The sequence below is a fragment of the Lontra canadensis genome, unplaced genomic scaffold, assembly GCF_010015895.1.
Source record: "Lontra canadensis isolate GAN:19392208 unplaced genomic scaffold, GSC_riverotter_1.0 scaffold2, whole genome shotgun sequence".
NCBI classification, from domain to species: Eukaryota; Metazoa; Chordata; class Mammalia; order Carnivora; family Mustelidae; genus Lontra; species Lontra canadensis.
The window spans coordinates 52,835,649-52,855,705 of record NW_022630996.1 but is presented as its reverse complement, the minus strand read 5'-3'; the positions used below and the strand labels follow the sequence as shown (position 1 = coordinate 52,855,705).

General features: G+C 36.5%; 1 protein-coding gene across 7 annotated transcripts in view; it reads right to left on the bottom strand.

Moving 5' to 3' along the window:
- Positions 1–4,796: 4,796 nt before the first annotated feature.
- The window catches only part of ETV1 (ETS variant transcription factor 1), a 100,927-nt gene continuing 85,666 nt past the window's right edge, over positions 4,797–20,057 (bottom strand). For all 7 annotated transcript variants that reach the window (XM_032874046.1, XM_032874020.1, XM_032874028.1 and 4 more), the window contains 3 exons: positions 16,490–16,659; positions 11,159–11,260; positions 4,797–6,563 (listed from right to left, as the gene is read on the bottom strand). In XM_032874046.1, the coding sequence (XP_032729937.1) occupies positions 6,342–6,563; positions 11,159–11,260; positions 16,490–16,659 (494 nt within the window). In that variant the 3' untranslated portion in view covers positions 4,797–6,341. The remainder of the gene's footprint in view (positions 6,564–11,158; positions 11,261–16,489; positions 16,660–20,057) is intronic.

Below are 20,057 nucleotides of genomic sequence, written 5' to 3'. Positions count from 1 at the left end.
GGTGATGGTCGCAAAACATTCTGCATGTTATTAATGCTACTGAATCACATGCTTAAAAATGATTAAAATGTCAAGTTTTATGTTATATATATTATACCACATTTTTAAAACAAAAAATTAATATTTATGATTAAGTATAAAGTAAAATACTTCTGCAGTAGTAAAAGTAGGCTAGCATTTTAAATTGTAATTTAAAAAGCAGTGCCACCTGTGTTTTTTTTTTCTCTCATTTTTTCCTCCACATTTTTCTTCCTCCAGTTAAATTCATGTTACACTAAAGGACAAGTATTTTTACTAGCTATTTAGAAAATTAAAATGTATATAAGATGTCACAGTCCCCTTTGCAATAATGTGATATTTAAAAAAAAATCAAGATTTCCTCATCAAATAGTTTCTATGCTTTTAGTCCCACTTTCTAATTTAAAAATCTGTTGCTTCTTCTGAATCATGTAAATTCAAATTTACTGTGCCTTAAAAGTTTTCTGGAAAATCTATTACTTTCAGAAGTCATGTCTAATAGCATAAATCATGGGGGCAGTGTTTACAACTTTCTGACGAATTTTATCAGTACATCTGTCTCTTTTGGTAGCATTAAGCTATATCCTTCTCCAGTAGGAGAAAAACAAAAACAAAAACACCACCACCAACAAAGTGGTACTTCAATCATTTTGATTTCTAAATGCTTAAAGACTTAGAAAAAAAAAATCATAGTTTGATGTTGGCTGTGTTTAAATAGCACTTGATTTCTTTGTCAGCTTTTTCTATAAAGACTATTCAAAAATGGTTAAAGAAATGTTTTAAGTAAGACTGTGTTTCAGCAAAATGTGAATCATTGTTACATACATTTTTAAGTCATTAAAAATTTAGATCAAGAAAGTAGTTAGGTCCATGTTACAGAAAAAAAAAAAGTAGAGTTTATGAATTTGCCTGTGACCACATGACATCTTGACACAAGGACATTTTTGTTTTGCCATGAGCCTCAGCTTCTCCTCCACAAAGCCAATGAGTGATAGAAGCATGCGTGCTGTCTGGCACGTGGCAGTCACCGAAATAATTTAGATAGGCTCCCATCTCCAAATTTCTTCCCAATATAGTTGCTTAAAGGATTAAGTGAAACAATGTATTATAAGAGATTAGAACATAAAACTAGACAAACATTTATCAGGTGTCCTGGGACCTAACTTATGGCAAAGAGAATGGTACGTTGTAAGTGGGGGAAGGGCAGCAGGTTACTCAAGTGCCTTGGTCATACATCAAATGATTAAAATGATTCAGATGGTTAGAAGCAAGTCAAAAAGTTAGGCAACCTTTATCAGTTTGAGATGTGCCACCATCCAGAGTGATCATGATAATACTTTCAGTTTCTGGACTTTTATTTTAGATTTAAATTTTGAGCATATTTAATTTGCTATAATCACAAATTTCATAGCCTGTTTTCTCAAACTATAATTTCAATACACCCATGTGAATTAAAAATGTATTCCCCATAGAAATATAAATATCACTTTCAAATGGAAGTAAATAAGAATACTGGAGTCTACATGTAGAATGAAAACAAAAACAAAACAAAAAAATTCTACCCTACATATGAATTCCTAAACCATATCTATTTTATATACCATTTAACATTCTAGAATCATCATTACTTCTATAAAGGTGTCCACTCTATTCTTAAACTATATTTTTCTATAATTTTTTAAAAGATTTTATTTATTTATTTGACAGAGAGAGAGATCACAAGTAGGCAGAGAGGCAGGCAGAGAGAAAGAGGAAGGGAAGCAGGCTCTCTGCTGAGCAGAGAGCCCGAGCGGGGCTCTATTCCAGGACCCTGAGATCATGACGGAGCGGAAGGCAGAGGCTTTAACCCACTGAACCACCCAGGCACCCCTATAATTTTTTTTATAAATAAATCTTTCTAAATGAGCCATATGTTAAAAAGAAAAAAAAAAACACTAAAGTTAAAATGTGAAAATACTAGTTCAGTTCTGAGTATTAGGCCAAATTCCTCAATATCATGTCCAACACTGATTATCTTCTGGAATCTTGGCTATTATGAAATTTTTATCACAACTGCTTAATATGCTCAATAGGCTTTTTAATTTCCTTTTATTATTTTGACCCAATTTCCTTCTTTATTTTTTTTTTAACAAGTCTATTTCCCCTTCTTCATGTCAAACTACAACTGGAAAGTAGCTCACTCACTTATTTTAAACTTTACTTTTTCTCTTTTAAGATACCCAGTACAAAACATTCAAATGACCTTCTCTCTAATGTTTTGTCATTATAAGCTCTGGAAAGTGTTGGCTGATAGACCAAGAAACTCATTTTAGAAACTCCCATGACCTAGTTAAATGCTGTAATAGTGGGTAAAAGATTTCTGTCCTTGTCATATAAAGATAAGTTGACTCATATTTTAGAATTGTTCTTTTGTTCTTTTGAGTAACAGACATATTCTATAATTGTTGCCTAAAAAATAATGATCCTTTGCAGACGTTAAGATCGTACAGTAACAAGTCATACTAGCACAAAAAGAAATTTATTTAAAAAATATAACTCTGGCTTGGACAACAGAATTAACTGTGCTAGTACTCTGTAATTATCACACCTTACTTTTTTTCTCTCATTACATAATATTTACATGAGGGGTTATTAAATCATGTAAACGCTTGATGCGATTACCAGATGCTTTAGTGGAACAGGTGAACTTTAAAAGAATGCTTTCAGTACCATTTCTGGGAAGTAAAACTATTACAATGGCAAACAAAAGTGTTCTTCAGTAACTTCTAATCCTATCTCCATCAATAGAACTTTTTTTTGCCCAAGCAGAAACCAGTGTTTTCACTCCTGTCTTTAACTACATGACAGACTGAATGAATAACAGCACCCTCCTCACGCGCACCCCACCCCCCCCCCACCCCCCCCCCCCCCCGACCGCCCAGCCATGTCCTGATCCTGGGAATCTGTGAATGAGACTGATTTTGAACATATGATCAAGTTAAAGATCTTGAGAGGGAGAGATTATCCCGGGGGTACCTTAAAGGCAATCACAAATGTCCTTAGAAGAGGTAGGGAAAGGAAGATTAGACTTTAGCAGACAAAAGGATGTGACCACAAAAACAGAGGTTGGAGTGATGAAGCCAGGAGTGGGGAGCGGGGAGCCAGAAATGTCAGCAGCCTCTAAAAGTGGAAGAAGTTAGAATGGGATTCTCCTCTGGAGCCTTGGAAACGAACAAGCCCGACACACACTCTTTGATTTTAGCACCTTTAGACTCATTTTGGATTTCTGATCTTCAGGACTACAAAAGGATACATTTGTGTAGCTTCAGACTATTAACTTTGTTACAGCAGCTACAAGAAGTTAAAACAATCTGTACAAAGGAGGTTCAAATAAATGACCTCAAAGATCCTCCTAGGATTTGAGAGAACTGCTCTACACTGTTAGCTTTGTGGATTTTTATTTTTCAGCATTCTTCATAGGCATAACTTACGAAAAGTCATTTTTCATTAGTTATTCAGGATATAATATTCTTTGATTCTTTGTTGGAATCAGTCTCTTGAGTAAAGCATGTCATCATCAAGAGGCAGCAAACATTAGGGGAGATGTTTCTTTTAGTTTATTTTACGAAGCTGGAGGAAAATGTTATATTTTTAATTAACTTTCTATGTTTGAGTAGCCAATTCAATTAGAAATTCAAAACACGAGAATCTTGCAGAAATCAGCTGCCAGATTTATTAATCTATCTGAAAATAAAAACACAAGCGAACAAAAACTAAAATAAAAACAGAACTTAAAAAAAAAAAAAAGAAAAAGAAAAACCTTAGAATACATTTCCGAAGAGTTTATAATGCAATGTTTTGAACCCTTCTGTACTGGAAATATCCTTAATGTTGGCCAATTACTCATTTTGTTTTGTGAGTCACTACCTTAAGCAGAAAAAGTCTGTCCTTAAATATATAATTAATACCAGTTCTTCCTCTGATCCCTTAAGATAACTCATGGCAGAATTCTTTCCCAATGGGAAATTAGAATGAGAATTTTAAAAAGAAAAAAGAAAAAGGAAAAAAAGAAAAAGAGGGGGGGAAAAAAGAATCCTCAATACAATTTTATTTAGATGGTATTTTAAAGACCCACTTTTAATTTCTCCTTTAATTCCTTCAAATATGTTAATACTCTTTCCAATAAATCTTCAGTTGAATATTTTAAAATTTGTTTTTACTCTAAGTGCTGTAAATGGCCACATGAGCATAGTGGTGGGGAAAAGTTCTCATTTTTAAGGCATACTTATTAGCCCACAATGGGCCAAATGATATATAATGTATATGCAGAAACAATCATTGAAATCACAGGTTACATACATATGCTGAAATTAAAAATAGGCCTTTTTGTAGGATTAAATATGAGTAGTGTTGATTATGCATGTGGGTTTCCCAATAACTGTTCAATTTAGATACACGAGACGTGATCTGTGCCACGCTGGAAAACGGGTAGCCAGGAAATCATCTATCCACAATCTTTCCTGTGCTCATCAAGAAATGCTTTAATAGGTTCATTTTGGCTTTGTGTTTAGGATTTTTTTCTTAACATTTCACTCTACACTCTAGGTGCTTAAAAAATGTTGTTCCTCTGGGATATTGATGGATTGAGCAAAATTCAGGCTTCTTTTTTGAGTGGTTTAGCAAGCTATTCAAAGATATCATAACACCATTCACTTTTTTTTTTTCTGTCCTAGGTGAATGAGACAACTTATCTTGCTTTCAATATTTTCTCCAAATGCCAAACACGAACAAAACAAAAATCTTTGAAACTTTACATCTTTAAGTCTTCTTTCAAACAATCCAAACACATTTACACAAGTGTCCAAAACAAGATGAATATCAGTGCCAGCACTATGTCATACAGCAACTTCCTTGGAGTCTTTGACAATTTGTAAATAATTTTCTATTTCACCAAAAGTTACAAAAGTTTCCACAGTTTCCCTTAGCAAGCTGAAGCTTACTCTTCATTTGTCAATGTGCATTAAAGCTGCTTAGAGCATAGCATGGCGTAAGCTATTTTTTAAGCAATAAATGGTTTGAGTCATCTATTTTGTCCTGAAATGCTATCTGTAGTTAACTGCATTGCTTATAAATGGTCATAGTAAATTCAGCATGAAAGAGAATATTACAGAAAAGACAGCAGCAGAAGCATTAGCATTATCTAATATTTATATATGTTATCAACATAACACAGCAGTAAAAGGTTTAAATGCATATCAACGGGTACCATGTCTAAAAATTACTATAGTACCTATTTAGTGTATTGGATATTTTTCTTAAGGAGTGCTTGCTGTATCTAGAACAGCGTAATATGTGATTTAGTACAGTTAATTCTTATCGATTAAATAATGTTTCTTTATGTACTGAAGGAAGTGAGATATATTTTTTTTTTTGCTTCATTGTGATCCCAGATTTAACATTTAAATGAAGATCTCAAAGGACCATGACATATCATTATTTAACTGAAATGGGCTTCAAAATACTTAAACGACAGTATGATATGTGTCTGAACAGCAAGGTGGCACCAGGTACACGGAATGCTACTGGCCTGTGACTCAGTTTGGAGCCAGAGTCCAAAATTTGTGCCCCTCATTTACAGTCATGGTGATCACTCAACTTCAGAGAGAAAGACCCATTTTATGGTTATCCTCTGTGAGTCGGATAGAAAGCAAAACAAAACAAAAAACAGCAAATGCGATCTCTAAATACCTTTTTACAACAGGTGCAAAACCAGTCATTTCTAACAATTAAATTGCCATTTACAGTAGGGTGGTTTTTTTTTGTTTTTTTTTTTCTTGTTTTTTAGTTTTTTTGTTTTTGTTTTTTGTACACCTTGCAGAGACTCAGAAGTGATAGGGGGAAATGCCCAAGGCAAATAGTCTCCAAGTGGATATTTACACAATGTGAATTAACTGTACCATAGATACCCAGAGAAAATGAACATTTTCTTATGTTGTTATGAAATCAAATAAACATGATATAGCTCCATCATACGTAAAACCTGTAAGACCCCATCCCAAGCCTAAGTAAAAAGTAAACCCCATGTTCCCTGACCCATTCACCCATTATCTTCCTGTTACACAGAATAAATGTTTAGATTACTCCCTCCCACCCTCAAATAAAGTGCGCAGTCCATGGCAGACCATAGAATAATGCAACAGGAAAGCCCCTTTTTGTGTATTATTATTTAAAAATAAAATACAAACAACTAAAATCAAACAAAGACTGAAGAGAACTCAAGAGATTCTCTGCAACCTGCAGAAAGAGAAGAAGCGAGAAGAGGCCCTGCGTGACTGTCCCTTGCATTAATACACATAGCCTTCGTTGTAGGGGTGGGGGTTGCAGCAGCCCCCTTCAGGCATGTAGGCCATGCTCTCGTCAAAGTGAGACAGAGGCACCGTGTCCTCTTCATTGATGTGACGTTCCATGTCTGTCTTCAGCAGTGGGCGCTGATTATCTGGGAAGGCCATGGAGAACAGAGCTTCCGGATCGCACACAAATTTGTAGACATATCTCTCTCCGGCCACCTGATGAAAACAGGGAAGAGAAAAACCCATCCTTATGTATGTTGAGGGATGTTAACTAAGCATACCTGGGTGATCATGTCATGATACATAGAAACAGTGAATCGCTATGTGGTACACTAAAGCAGACATAAGTTTTTATGTCTATTAACTTCAGAAGAACCACAATTTTCATCATCCCCATATGGGAAAGAGCAGGGAAAGAAAAGAACAAAAACATGGTTTAATATGTCAGAAAGCAGCCAAATGTTAGCAGATATCCATAAAAGGAAAAAAAAAATGCCCTTACTTTGTGGAATAAACTTCAGTTCAATAGAAGGATTTGCGACCTTGAGTAATGACTGACCTTGAGTAATAATTATATTAATTCCAGGCACAGCTAGAAAGCTTAGTAGTTTGGTCGTTTTACTATAAAGGTAAATTTACACTGTTATCTGTGTGTGTGGGGGGGGAGGATATCAATGATTTCATGCAGGCATCTCACATTGAATTTTTTTTTCCTTTTTTTGCTTTTTGCTTTAAATTGTAATATATTTATTAAAAAAAAAAAAACTGGACCTTTAAGGTGAGTGTCTCCCTCTTAATATTACATTTCTGAAACTGTAGAAAACCTAAACTTCCAAATCTTAAAAGAAAAATGTTCTGGGTTCCTAATAAGGTTAGACTATGACTCACTGGTTCACAGGGTGAACTGGTTTGTTTCTTTTTTTCTTTTCTTTCTTTTTTTTTTTTTTTGGCATTGTGTATTCTCATCTAAAAAAACAAAAGATGCATAGCCTTATTTAAATGAAAGATGGATCAAGAGGACAGCATTATCCTGGATACATCACTTTTAAAAATGAAGGCAAGATGCATTAGACAGAAGTTAAGGATGTGTGTAAAGTGTCAAATTGAAGTAAGAGGTGTAAAAAAGTGAAGGGAATTTAAAATATACAATGCATAGGGAGGAAATGAGAAAAAGAAATGTGACAGCTGCCTGAAATAAAGGAGAAGTAGCATAATTTGTAGGGAATGACATGTCCCAACCTTAAATTTTGAAGACTAATGTTTCTCTAGGAAATTATAAACAATTGAGTGAAACAAATATGCAAACCCCCCCTCCATTAATAGATAAAACTGAGGCTCTCAAAAAAGCAGGGGTGGGTTGGGGGTGGAGAGTGGCAGGGGGTGTGTGTATGAACACAATTCTTTGTATAGACATTGAGGTAAATCTTCACGTATATGAAGAGATTAGTAATTTTAGAAAGTTGAAAATTATTCAATACCTCTCAGTTCCAATGTATCAAAAAAAAAAAAAAAAGGGGACTGCTCGTTGCTTTGTGTAGAAGGAGAATGTTAAGTTCCTGGTTTATAAACTATCTGTACATGTTTGGAAAATAAGAATCAACCACCAAAGAGTGCTACTCTTCTGGACTCAAGATTTAGAACACTGTTTTGTCCTGGATGTTTTACCTTGTAAGAGGAACCAATTTAGAGATCCCAAATAATCCGAATATTCCTAGGTTTGAAAACAGTGAACACTTAGACATGTTTCTTAAATCAGTCCTCAGTTCCCCTTTTTTAGGAAACAGAAGTGGGAACGGCTCCTTTGAAAGCCTCCTGTAAAACTGAAATGGAAGTCTCCAGTACATTGCAAGGCAAACAGAAAAGCTGGTGTAAATTTATTTACTTTAGGCCCTTATAAAAAGGAAATTAAGTTCATGAAGGAGAAACTGCCATAAAAGTAAAAACGTGCAAATCAGAAACAAAACTAAGACATAAAATCCTAGTTTTCCTTTTTTTCTTTTTTCAAAGCATTTTGAGAAAAAAAAAAAATAAATGGCTTGCATACTTTAGAGCATTTAATAATCTGCTTTGTTTTGTTTGGAGCTGCAAAAAAAGAGGTATTTGCTTTAGGCTACTGGTAGCTTTTTTATCCAACCTGTTGCTATTGGTTATAATTAGAAAGGATTTCATATATCACTGTGGGGAATTAAAATGTACAGCATCCAGTCAAGATTATAAAATCTCTTAAGGAGTCTGTCTTAACTCACAGCTTCCTACTATTTTTCTTACAAAAAAAATTTTGGAACTACTACTCTATTTATTGAACTATGTTAAATGTCATGGACTTTAGAACAAGGGCTGATAATTACCAAGGGAGATACTGTCTTTCATTATTAGTAATACAATTACAATCTAGAAAATGCTGTACATTAAATATACCCAAACCACAATGCTGAGATAGATAAAATGCGAATTTTACAGGAGAAATGAATCAGAATTTAACAAGCAAAGCAAGTATCTTTTGAACTGTGCTTTGAAAGATTAGATATTTAAATTATGTTAACTTTTTAAATCTCAGAAGTAACATAAAAAACTGGCAGAAAGTTAAAAATTATACATTAAATCAAAAGAAATAATGATTTATCATTATATCATCCACAAATAACTACTGTTAAAATATGTGCATAGATTTCTCTAGGCATTCCTAAGTTTTGAAAGAGAAGGTCACACATCCACACTCTTAAAAGCCAAATTCCATCATTTCTTATCTCTTTCAGAACTACTGAAATAAGCAGGGTTTTTCTACATGTTTAGATCCATTTGATTATTTTTATTTCAATTTCTAATCTTTCCATTTAATTGTCCCGAATATATACCACATACATACATAATTTAAGTTTATAAACAAGTGTGGACGTATATAAACATTTCCCCTACACATTGAAATATAAAATTGTACATCATAGGTTGTTTTTATTTTTTAACTTTTTTATTTTTTTAAGGACAGCATACTTTCCCTCTGAGGGATTCTGTTAGAATTTGCTTTACCATTAGAATGGTACCAATGTCAGGTAAAATCACAAGGCAAGACACTGTACAGAGGGAACGCTATCTATCAGTGATAGCTATGAGGGAGTCACAGGTGTGGTCAAATGGCAGCAAGTAAAATGGCTCCACACATATGAAGAAAGGGAGTAAATATGTCTGTAAAGATTGTAAAAAGCCTTCCTTTTTTTGTGCTAGTTAGAAGTAGATTTCAATTTTGTGTGTTTCACCATGAAACAACCTATGCTTTCTTTATTATGCAGCAACACCCCAAAAGTTCTGTCGCATACAGACATTTTTCTAGTCTATATTAGCTGATACATAAATAGTTGCAAATAGTTTACCTTATTTTATTATATTTTATTTTAACAACATCAGCTTTATGAAGTAAGAACACCACCATTTAGCAAGAGAGGAAGCTGTTCCAAAAGGTGATCCACTGAGAAGGCGGCATGCAAACCTCAATCCTGCCTGCATTTTCTTTGACAGCTGCTCCCCGCCCCCCCCCACCACCACTGCCCAGGGGAACTGAGCACCTACGGCGCCAGCCCCCTCCACGGGTCCCAAATCAGCTAGATGGTGACGGAAATGGAAGGAATGGAACACGTTGGAAAGGATTTGGCTGCAAATGGGATAGGTGGGTGAGGAGGAAGGGAGGAATTAAAAAATGACCCTGGGGATGAGGTGGAGAGGACAGTGGGGCAGGTAGGTAAGGCTTATGTCCTGAAGGTGAGATTCTGGGAAATAGGAAATGAGTAATGAACTCAGTTTTATCTCTCAAGATCTTGGGCATTCTAACTCCTGAGGCCGAAAGCTCCAGAGCACGGAATCTGTTTGGTCTAAAAACTCAAAAATGCTGTTTCCTCCATTCTAGTACATTTCACACAGCTACTGGTCTAGTTTTTCTTGGCATAACTCTAGTGGTATAAAAATAGGCCACCATCTGCAATATATACCTATGTTTGTGTCCACCCGATGAACAAAGGAAGCAAACTAAAACAGTAATGTTCACAAGCGATAAATCATAAACTCAGTTCACAGTGTAGACAGCTGGAATGAACAAACACGTAAGACTGAAGGAGTAACAATAACAAATATCCGATGTTTTTTCTTTATTCATTACCTTCTTCAAGAATTTTATATTTTGTTCAACGTGTATTCCATTTGTTTTATCTTAACTTTTTAAAAAGCCACCTTCAAATATTAAGAGAAGCCCGTGTGAAATAAAATACATGTAACGTAACTTCATTTACCAATGAAATAATATCAAATTGTGATTTTTAGCAAATGGTTTTTAGGTAGCTAAGCTGTCAACCAGCAAAACCAGGCAAGACTTCAGGCAAGAAGAAAAGATTTTGCAGGAGAACAAGGAAATGTTCTGAATGTTTTAAGAATCAGGACAAGGAGGGTGAAAGTAAGAATTCAGATAGTATTGGAATCCATAAACAAAAGCATTTTAAAATTATGTAATTGTGGAGAATGCAGCAGACTATTGACAACTTTGGGAATATATGTAATTATTAGTACTGAAACATTTTTTACCAAATACGGTAAAGTTGGGACTTCCAGAAAGTCTACTTGTTTCTGTAAGATATTATTACATAGGTCTATAATACCCATGAATTTATAACTAGAAAGGCTTGTCATACCAAAACCAAGAGCTAAGCATATGTTAAAATGAGTGAAAACCTTGCTTCAGCAATGCAATGATACGTGGCTTTTAAAGTATGACATGCAGATTAATGTGCAACATTTCAATGAATTTTAATGCTGTTGTAGCTGCTCACCTTTTGCATGATTCCTTTCTCATAATAATAGCGAAGCGAACGGCTAAGTTTATCATAGTTCATAGCTGGCCTGTTTTTCTGAATGCCCCAACGCCGGGCCACCTGCCACCAATACAGAATGACATTGTAGTGTTAAGTATTACCTTATCAAGATATTTCATAAAACATTAGTGAATTAATCCGTTACTTCCAAATCTTCCAAACACATCCAAATTAAAGACAGAAGTAAAGAGGCAAAAGCTATCATGGTCTGAATTTTCCTGCGTCCTGGTTTGCTTTTAAACTGGGCGTGCAGTGATCATTCTGAAACTTCACAATAGAATTCTTTGTCACTATTGTTTTGGATACAAAATTAAATGGAAATAAGGGGATGTGTTTACAATGGGAATGAACAGGCTGCAATTCACCAAAATGAGGCAAGTTTCCCGTTCTGAGATATACTGCCTCTTTTCTCCTTCTTAGTTTTTCTGATAAAACCTATAGGCCAAGAACAGCTTAGCAATCTCTTTGTAAAGGTGTTTTCTGAGATGATGATTAACTAGAGAAAAAAATATCCTGTTTGAGACCAAAGAATGAACAAGCGGCATTGTATGTGTAGCAAAGGAAACAGTATACAAATTCATAAACTGAACTGCAAATAATTTTTATTGCCCGAAGCAGCATCAGAATAAAACTGTAACCAATACTGAACTGGGGAATTAAGCATTCATTTAGAGAACAGTAATTGGATACTAAAAATAAGAAGGAAGTGGAAAAGGTCACCAAGAACACGAGTCCACAAACAAAAATCTCTAAAGCAGAATGTCCACTTTGTGGTTTGGTGAAAAAAATCTCAGAGCTTCTGAGGCGGTGGGTTTGGAGGAGCAACTTAACTGGCACAGCGGAATTTTTCAAGGAAACCTCCCTCCTCGATTATACGTGCCCCCTCCCCCAACCCGGGGCTGCCTGAACTGAACCGAGTAGCCTGCTTTCACCACCGCGGCTAAATTCAGGTTCTCCGGAATTTCCATATTTCATTCGTCTGAGCAGAAACTGCAGCTGTCATGCATACCTAGGCAACCCCAAGAAAAAATTATCTAATAGGGTTAGTGTTCTCCTTCATTTCTCTGAAATTCCAGGTTGCTGCTGTGTCACATAGCCTAAAATAGATTGCTTTTCAGAGAGAGCATTCCGTCGCTCTCCACTTTATTAGCAATAACCTTTCCCCGGGGTTTGTTTTTTTCTGTCAAAAATACTGATCCTTGCTCTTTTCTCCCTCCCTAATTTGTATTTCCTGAATGAGGATACAGTGTAATTTAGCCCCCATGCATCAGTACAGCAGAGATGTGACGTAACAGGAACACGACTATACATCCAGTCACCGCAGCAGGCAGCTCTGAATTTTCCAGAGATAAAGTTCATTTTAATGTAAGTGTTTGAAGCAGTAGTGCAGGGGGAGGGTGGCAATAAGAAATGAAAGCCATACTATCGAAACAAAATGTCTTTTGAAGAACCTAACAATGGGCATCAGCAAATCTTTCGTAGATTAGGCAACTGAACAGCACGCTAACCTGGAAGGGCCATGGAAATAAACTCCTAATATTTCCTTAAATTAAACACCAGTTTCTGATACCTTTCCTTTTTTTTTTTTTTAAAGAGTTTATATATTTATTTGACAGACAGAGATCACAAGTAGGCAGAGAGGCAGGCAGAGAGAGAGAGGGGGGAAGCAGGCCCCCACTGAGCAGAGAGCCCAATGCGGGTCTCGATCCCAGGACCCTGAGATCTTGACCTGAGCCGAAGGCAGAGGCTTTAACCCACTGAGCCACCCAGGCGCTCCCGAATACCTTTTCATTTATAAATGGTTCTCCTCTAGAAAGTGACTAGGGTGCACCTAGAAAGTAAAATACTTGCAACCAACTTTAAGACAACCCTGTGTAGGGTGCCTGGGTGGCTCAGTTGTTAAGCATCTGCCTTCTGCTGAGCTCATGACCCCAGGGTGTTGGGATCAAGCCCTGCATGGGGCTCCCTGCTCAGCGGAGAGTCTGCTTCTCCCACTGCCTCTCCCCCCGCTTGTGCATGCTCTCTCTCTTGTAAAAATAAATGAACAAATATTTAAAAAAAAAAAGACAACCCAGTGGAAGTCTCTAGGGAGGGAACGAAGATTTTTTTGAGACCATAAGGAGTCTGACTTTTAGGATGCCAGTTAATTCTAAGCACAACTGGGTATTATTAGACATTTTTAAAGAATAGAATATATTCTTAGAGCTATTTGGCTTCAATCAATGTCACCTGCATCATAAAGGGAAGTGGGACACACCAAAATGCCTATGAGATGCAGACAAGTTATGCAAGGTAAGTTCTAGAGATGTACTCTACCACAGCATGCCCACAGTTAACAATACTGTCTTGGACACCTAAAAATTTGAGAAGAGGGCAGATCCCATGTTAAATGTTTTTACCACAATAATAAAAAAGATTGAAACTTAAAGTCAACAGATGATACAATTAATTTCCAGGATAGGTTAGGCCACCTACCAACTGAGAAAGCCCATTCAGCCCTCATGTGTGAGCTACCCATCACTGCTATCTCCTGCACCGCTAAAAGCCAAGGCAACATGCTCAGCATGGAGTGGGTGTGGTGGTGGAACACTTCCAGTGACTTCCTAGATACCCCTTCAAGTGAAAACTTGGACTATTAGTGAGGAAACTGAAAAGGTGCCTACACTATAAAAATCTCTGTTGGGGCACCTGGGTGGCACAGTCGATTAAGCAGTTAAGAGTCAAACTCTTGGTTGCAACTCAGGTCATGATCTCAAGGTCATGGGATCGAATCCCATGTTGGACTCTGGCTCAGCATGGAGTCTGCTTGTCCCTCTCCCTCTGCTCCTCGCCCCCCCCCACACTCTCTCAAATACATGAATAAATAAAATCTTTTTAAAAAAATTACTCCCACTGTCAAATGAATTAAGTTGGAAAATATAACAGTTCAAGCATTAACTGATTTTTAAAAATCCTGTTTGAATACCCAACATAAACCTGGAGACCACAATCAGGTCCTGGTTATCAGACTTCCTGGTAATTCTTCTAGCTCATCAAGTTTGAATATCTTTGAAAGACTTCTTCTCTGAGTCCTAGAGATGCTTAGCTATGTTAATAATTGTTCCCTGAGACAATTCCCTAGGATCCATGATTAATGTGAAAATAACATTTCATTATCTCAAATATCTCAAAAAGAGAGATGTTAAGGAGCACGTGCTGGCTAATGTTACCCAAACACACTGAGTAGATAATCAGCACAGGACGACAGTCTCACACAATATTATTTTAAACTGCAAAATGAAATAGAAAGAAATGAGCCAACGCGTTATCTCTTATAAGGTCGGCTTCTGAGCACCTTCCAGGAGCTGTGCTGACAGAGACCTTCAAAGAGCTCCTGTGTGGTACAACAAGGAGGGTGACGGTGGGCCACAGAGGGTGAAGAAACTTCACAAAGACTTTCCAAAGAATAAATTTAAATGGCACAGCCACTGCCTAATGGAAGCCATTACAACGGTGAGCAGAGCGGCATTAGAAATGTGATGTTTCATTTTGAACAAAAGCCTTAGAAGGCTTAGTACTCACTGAACAATCACTGAATTAGTCACTCTTTGGAAATGGTCTACTAACTCTGAATCGCCTGGCCCTTTTTTACTTTATAAGTCTTCCACAGAAAAGGAATCTAAATGTCTGTCATTCTGAACAGATATAACAGCATGTCTTTCCAGCATTTAAAAATCATCGAAATTCAGAACCTGATGAAGTTAATGGACATCCGTTCAAGTCTTCTCTTCTACTTATTCAACCTGATCACCATGAAAGTCAACAATTGCTAAATAAAGAAGTTAATTACGCTCATAAGGATTTTCTTCTTCCGAGATCAATAATGACCAACATAATTCCGTACTGTTTCCATCTTAACAAATATATGGCAAAAACGAAAAGTCCTGTTTCTGCTCACTTCATGTTAGCCATAGGTAAAGGGGAATGACTGACATAAATTCCCACTGAAGGTCCTCAGTTCTAGGCGGAACAACTCTTGCAGTGATTATGAACATGGCGGAGAGCACACACTGCTATCATCTTAAAAGGTCTTCGAGTTACTTTACAGTAAGTGTTTCCAGTCTCCCTTTGCTAGTGCGTCACATTTTTATGGGTCTTTCACTTACATCATTTAAGTACATCTACATAAAAATAAATTTCCTTTGACAAATTAAGCCTTAGACAATTCTAGATATGGATATTTTCAAATTCTGATATTGAGCCCTCTGTGCCTGGGTGTTTGGTTAGGGTATTGGAAATGCAAAGCTAACCCTCTAGACTACTAGTGTACTGATAGAATCTGAAGTAGACAAAACTATGCTAACTAGTTCTTAGGTCCAACTTCTTTTAATACAAATTTAAATCAGATCATCCCTTTAATAAGAAAGATGACTTATTTTCTGGATCTCAAACAAGGACATGTTATCTGATTATGAATGAATGTTCAGAGGGCAGGAACTTTAAGATGTATGGGCCCATTAGCCCAGAGTGTAGATGTCCAGTCTATACTAATCTAAACTAATCACTTTGGGTTCAAAAATAGCTAGATATCTTCCTAGATTTTACATGTTTTTGAGGCATTTAGACCCTACAGCCAATATAAGCGGGCACAGGCATGTTAATTGAAAGTCATCCAGGGGTGCCTGGATGACTTGGCTTGGCTCAGTGGGTCAAGCATCTGCCTTCGGCTCAGGTCATGGTCCCAGGGTCCTAGGATTGAGTCCCGCATCAGGCTCCTTGCTTGGGGCGCGGGGGGTGTCTGCTTCTTCCACTGCCTGCCACTCCCCCACTTATGTGCACTCTTTCTCTCTCCGACAAATAAATAAATAAAATCTTAAAAAAAGAAAAAGTCATCCATTGCTTTCTTGACTAATGTAAACTAAAGTCAATTTTAATAGTAGCCGAGAAAGCACCTTTAGTAAGATTCAAACATTTTATATAAAAGTCACCTTTCTATAGAAATCCAAAATGCTACTGCTGGGTTATGCTGTAATAATAACAGTAGTTTTCATCCTCAAGCTAGACCTGGAGAGAATGAAAATTGAACTGAGAAGTTCTTCAGGAAAATACTCCATTTGCATGTACATAAGGGTCATGTTCTTTTCTTCTCTTAAATGAAGACTCTTTTTTTCTTTTGCACACCTTCTAATTCAGAAGGTTTCTCTAATGTTTTAAAATTTTTTAAAAATACATTTTCAGCATAGTAATCAATATATGTTTCGTTATATTGTGATATATCCAATTTTCCCAATAAAAATCTACTAAACCCACCTCTTCAGGCTCAATCAGTTTAAATTCCATGCCTCGCCCAGTCCAGGCAATGAAATGAGAATTTGAAGGATCATCCAGAAGAGCCACCAAAAACTGCCAGAGCTGAAGGGATCCCCGCCGCTGGTATGTGGGTCCTTCCCGATACATTCCTGGCTCCTGTTTGATGTCTCCTACATGGAAAAATGTTGAAGTTTCTATTATTAGCAATATTATGACATTTCCCTAAAATTTACATTAAACCAATCATGAAAATGGTTAAACCACAACCAATTTATGGGTTTCTGTGAAATATAACATCACCACTTTAAATAGGGCTTTAAAACATTTAAGGATTTTATGTAAATCAAGAACCTGTACAAATTTACAAACAACTATATGTAACATGTCAGGGTCAAAATAAATGTAAACAGGTGTAGAGTAAATCCACGAATGTCATTTTCTTATTAAAATTTTGTAAAACTATCTCTTTGTTTTCACAATCATTTATCTAAAAACAATATCATCCAATCCCACTTCCTCTTGTTTTTTATTGTTAATGACTTTATTCCCTGCTCTAAGAAACATAGAAGAGAAAGTAATCAATTCGAAGCTCTGGGCATTTTATTTGTACAAATTCTGCAAACTATAATTTGCAATGCCACATGGAAAAAAATTGCAAATTTTATTGCAAATATTTCAAAGCAAATTTACTCTTTTATTTATTCATTTACTTATTTTCACCAATTTATTTATTTATATGAGAGAGAAAAAGAGCAGGGGGAGAGGTAGAGGGAAAGGCAGAGAATCCCACCCAGACTCACGCTGAGCCCGATGTGGGACTTGATCCCACGACCCTGAGATCACATCCTGAGCCAGAATCAAGAGTTGGACTCAACTGATAGAGCCACCCATGTGTCCCACCTCAAAGGAAATTTATTCTTAAACTCTGAGTTAAGTAATCTATATATTATATAAATTAGTAAAATCTCTTAATAATTCAGGGCATATTAGATTATTATTATACCATCTTTTCCCCACACCTTCATACTGGCACTACCACTTCCTTAACTGGCAGGAATAAAAATTCATTTTTCTTTATCTCTTCTTTGCATTTCAGTCATGTGAATTTAGCTTGCAAGTCTTTTTCTCAAGTGCAATCTAAAAACACATATACAGGCGTTTTCTGTAAATCTATATTTTTAATCAAGAAAGGCTGGTTTGTGTTATTTATCTGTTATTTAAACATAGTGTAAAAACCTATTAAGTAGATTATAGCAATAAGGGAGTTACTGTTGTAATTCTTCTGGTATAAATCTGGTTATCTTGTTTTTACCAAACAAACAAAAACTCAGTCATAACTCCTGATTATTTACATCTACCTCTAGCCAACCATCCCCCAAAATATGTGGAATTGGTCACACTGGGGATAAAATGTCTAGGGCCCTACACACATATCATTGTTATGGCACGAATTTTTCTTCTCCACTCTAGAAACAATTCAGAGAGAATATAATCAACCCAATCTATTCACAGTAAGTGTGAATTATAAAACAAACCAAATCAGAGGCTTTCTTAAACCTTTCCTTTGGTTAACATACATATACCTCTTAAAATAATTACAGAAAGAATACTTTAAAAACCACAACCAAAATAAAATTATTCAGTCACTAGCTACTAGAAATCATCATGTCATTTTGTTCTAAGCTAGATATCACAGCAGTGTCTCTTCATACTGATGTCGATGACAGTTTTATTTATCTTAGTTTTTCCTTCTGAGGCTTAACAAATTTCTACATGGGGGTAACTGAGCAATTATGCAGAGTGAGTGAAACTCTGTCAAATTCTATAATCTCTAGATTGCTTCTGCCTGTAAATGTGATGGACTATACCAGCCTTCTCAATGAAAAAATAACCCTTTGCTTTTCTATTCCCTTGGTCTCTATTTCTCATAAAATAAAAAAACTAATACTATCTTCCAAAAAACAAGTCTCGGCATACAAAACTGAAGAATATTTCAAAGTCAAAGGGAATAAGTAATCAAGACAGATTGCTTCTCTAGACATTAGTGTGACTTAGGCCCATTAGATTATATCATAACCCTATTGGTAGTTACGAGCTGATTTTACTTCCTTATATGCCCATCCTGGTAATCAAAATGGCTTATAATGTTAAGCTCACTGAAAATGAAAAACAAAACAAAAAACTGATGGAGGTCACTCCACAGAGGGAAGGCTTTATGCTTTGTCTTAAGAGAAAAGGCTGTATTTTAAGACTTGTGACGCTTGGCTGATCGCGTCACAAACCACACTGGCGCTCCAAGCTTAAAACTAACATCTATTTGGAATAAGGCCAAAAAAGTGACTCCGACTAGAGCTTAACCCTGTGACCTTGAATGAATTTAGCCATTTAAAGGAAGACTCAGGAAACAGATATTCCCCAAATTATCATTCTTTCAGAGAAGGACCAGAGTAGCAAAAACCTCAGGAACAGAAGAGTCTTCAAGAAACTAATGAAAGGTGAAGAAGCTAAGTAAGCATGTACTTTGCTGTTTAAATAATGACAATTAGGGGCACCTCGGTGGCTCAGTGGGTTAAAGCCTCTGCCTTTAGCTCAGTTCAAGATCTCAGGCTCCTGGGATCGAGCCCCGCATCAGGCTCTCTGCTCAGCGGGGAGCTTGCTTCCCCCTCTCTCTCTGCCTGCCTCTCTGCCTACTTGTGATCTCTGTCAAATAAATAAATAAATAAATAAATATATTTTAAAAAAAAATAATGACAATTAAAAACTTCTGACAGCTACGAATTCATTACAGCCATGATCCCCAAAGTTTGTGCAATCAGCTAATCAGAGGGTCCCTGCTCATTTCCTGTTAGACAATCAAAGCAGGAAATAGGGAGACCACTCTGAAGAACCACTAAATCAATTAACTGTTCACTTTCCCTGAAGCTTCCTCATAGATGCTGACTTCTGCCACTTTAGTCAAGAGAGGAGAAAAAAAAAAAAAGTCTATCTAACTTGACACTCATTTTTAAAGGCTGGGACCTTTTCACTGCAAAAGTGAGGAATATTAAAAAGCTAATGCTTTCCTAACTCCATCTTAAGCAATTACAAAGTAACTGCACATTAGTAATGAACATCTTCCCAGGGGAAAAAAAAAAGGAAAAACTCCAAAAGAAGGACTAACGATCACTAACTAAATGGGCAGCTATGTTGTTCCTGTGTTCGATAATGCATCTTTTCTCAAATAATAAAAGAGAAGCTGTATTAGTCATCCGTGTATCCACACTTGCATGCTTTCTGTTCTGCTTTGTTAATTACGGGATCAGCTTTCAATAAATCTCAAATAAGCTGCATGTGCTCAGCAGGGCAATGGAAAGACACCTCATACTCTACACAAAGCTCAGCAAGAACGATACTCTCTAATTCTGTCTTTAAAATGAGATCTCAAGGGTGCCTGTGTGGCTCAGCCGTTAAGCAGCTACCTTCGGCTCAGGTCATGATGCCAGGGTCCTGGGATCGAGCCCCACGTGGGGCTCCCTGCTCAGCAGGGAGCCTGCTTTTCCCTCTCCCCCTGTTTGTGTTCCTTCTCTCA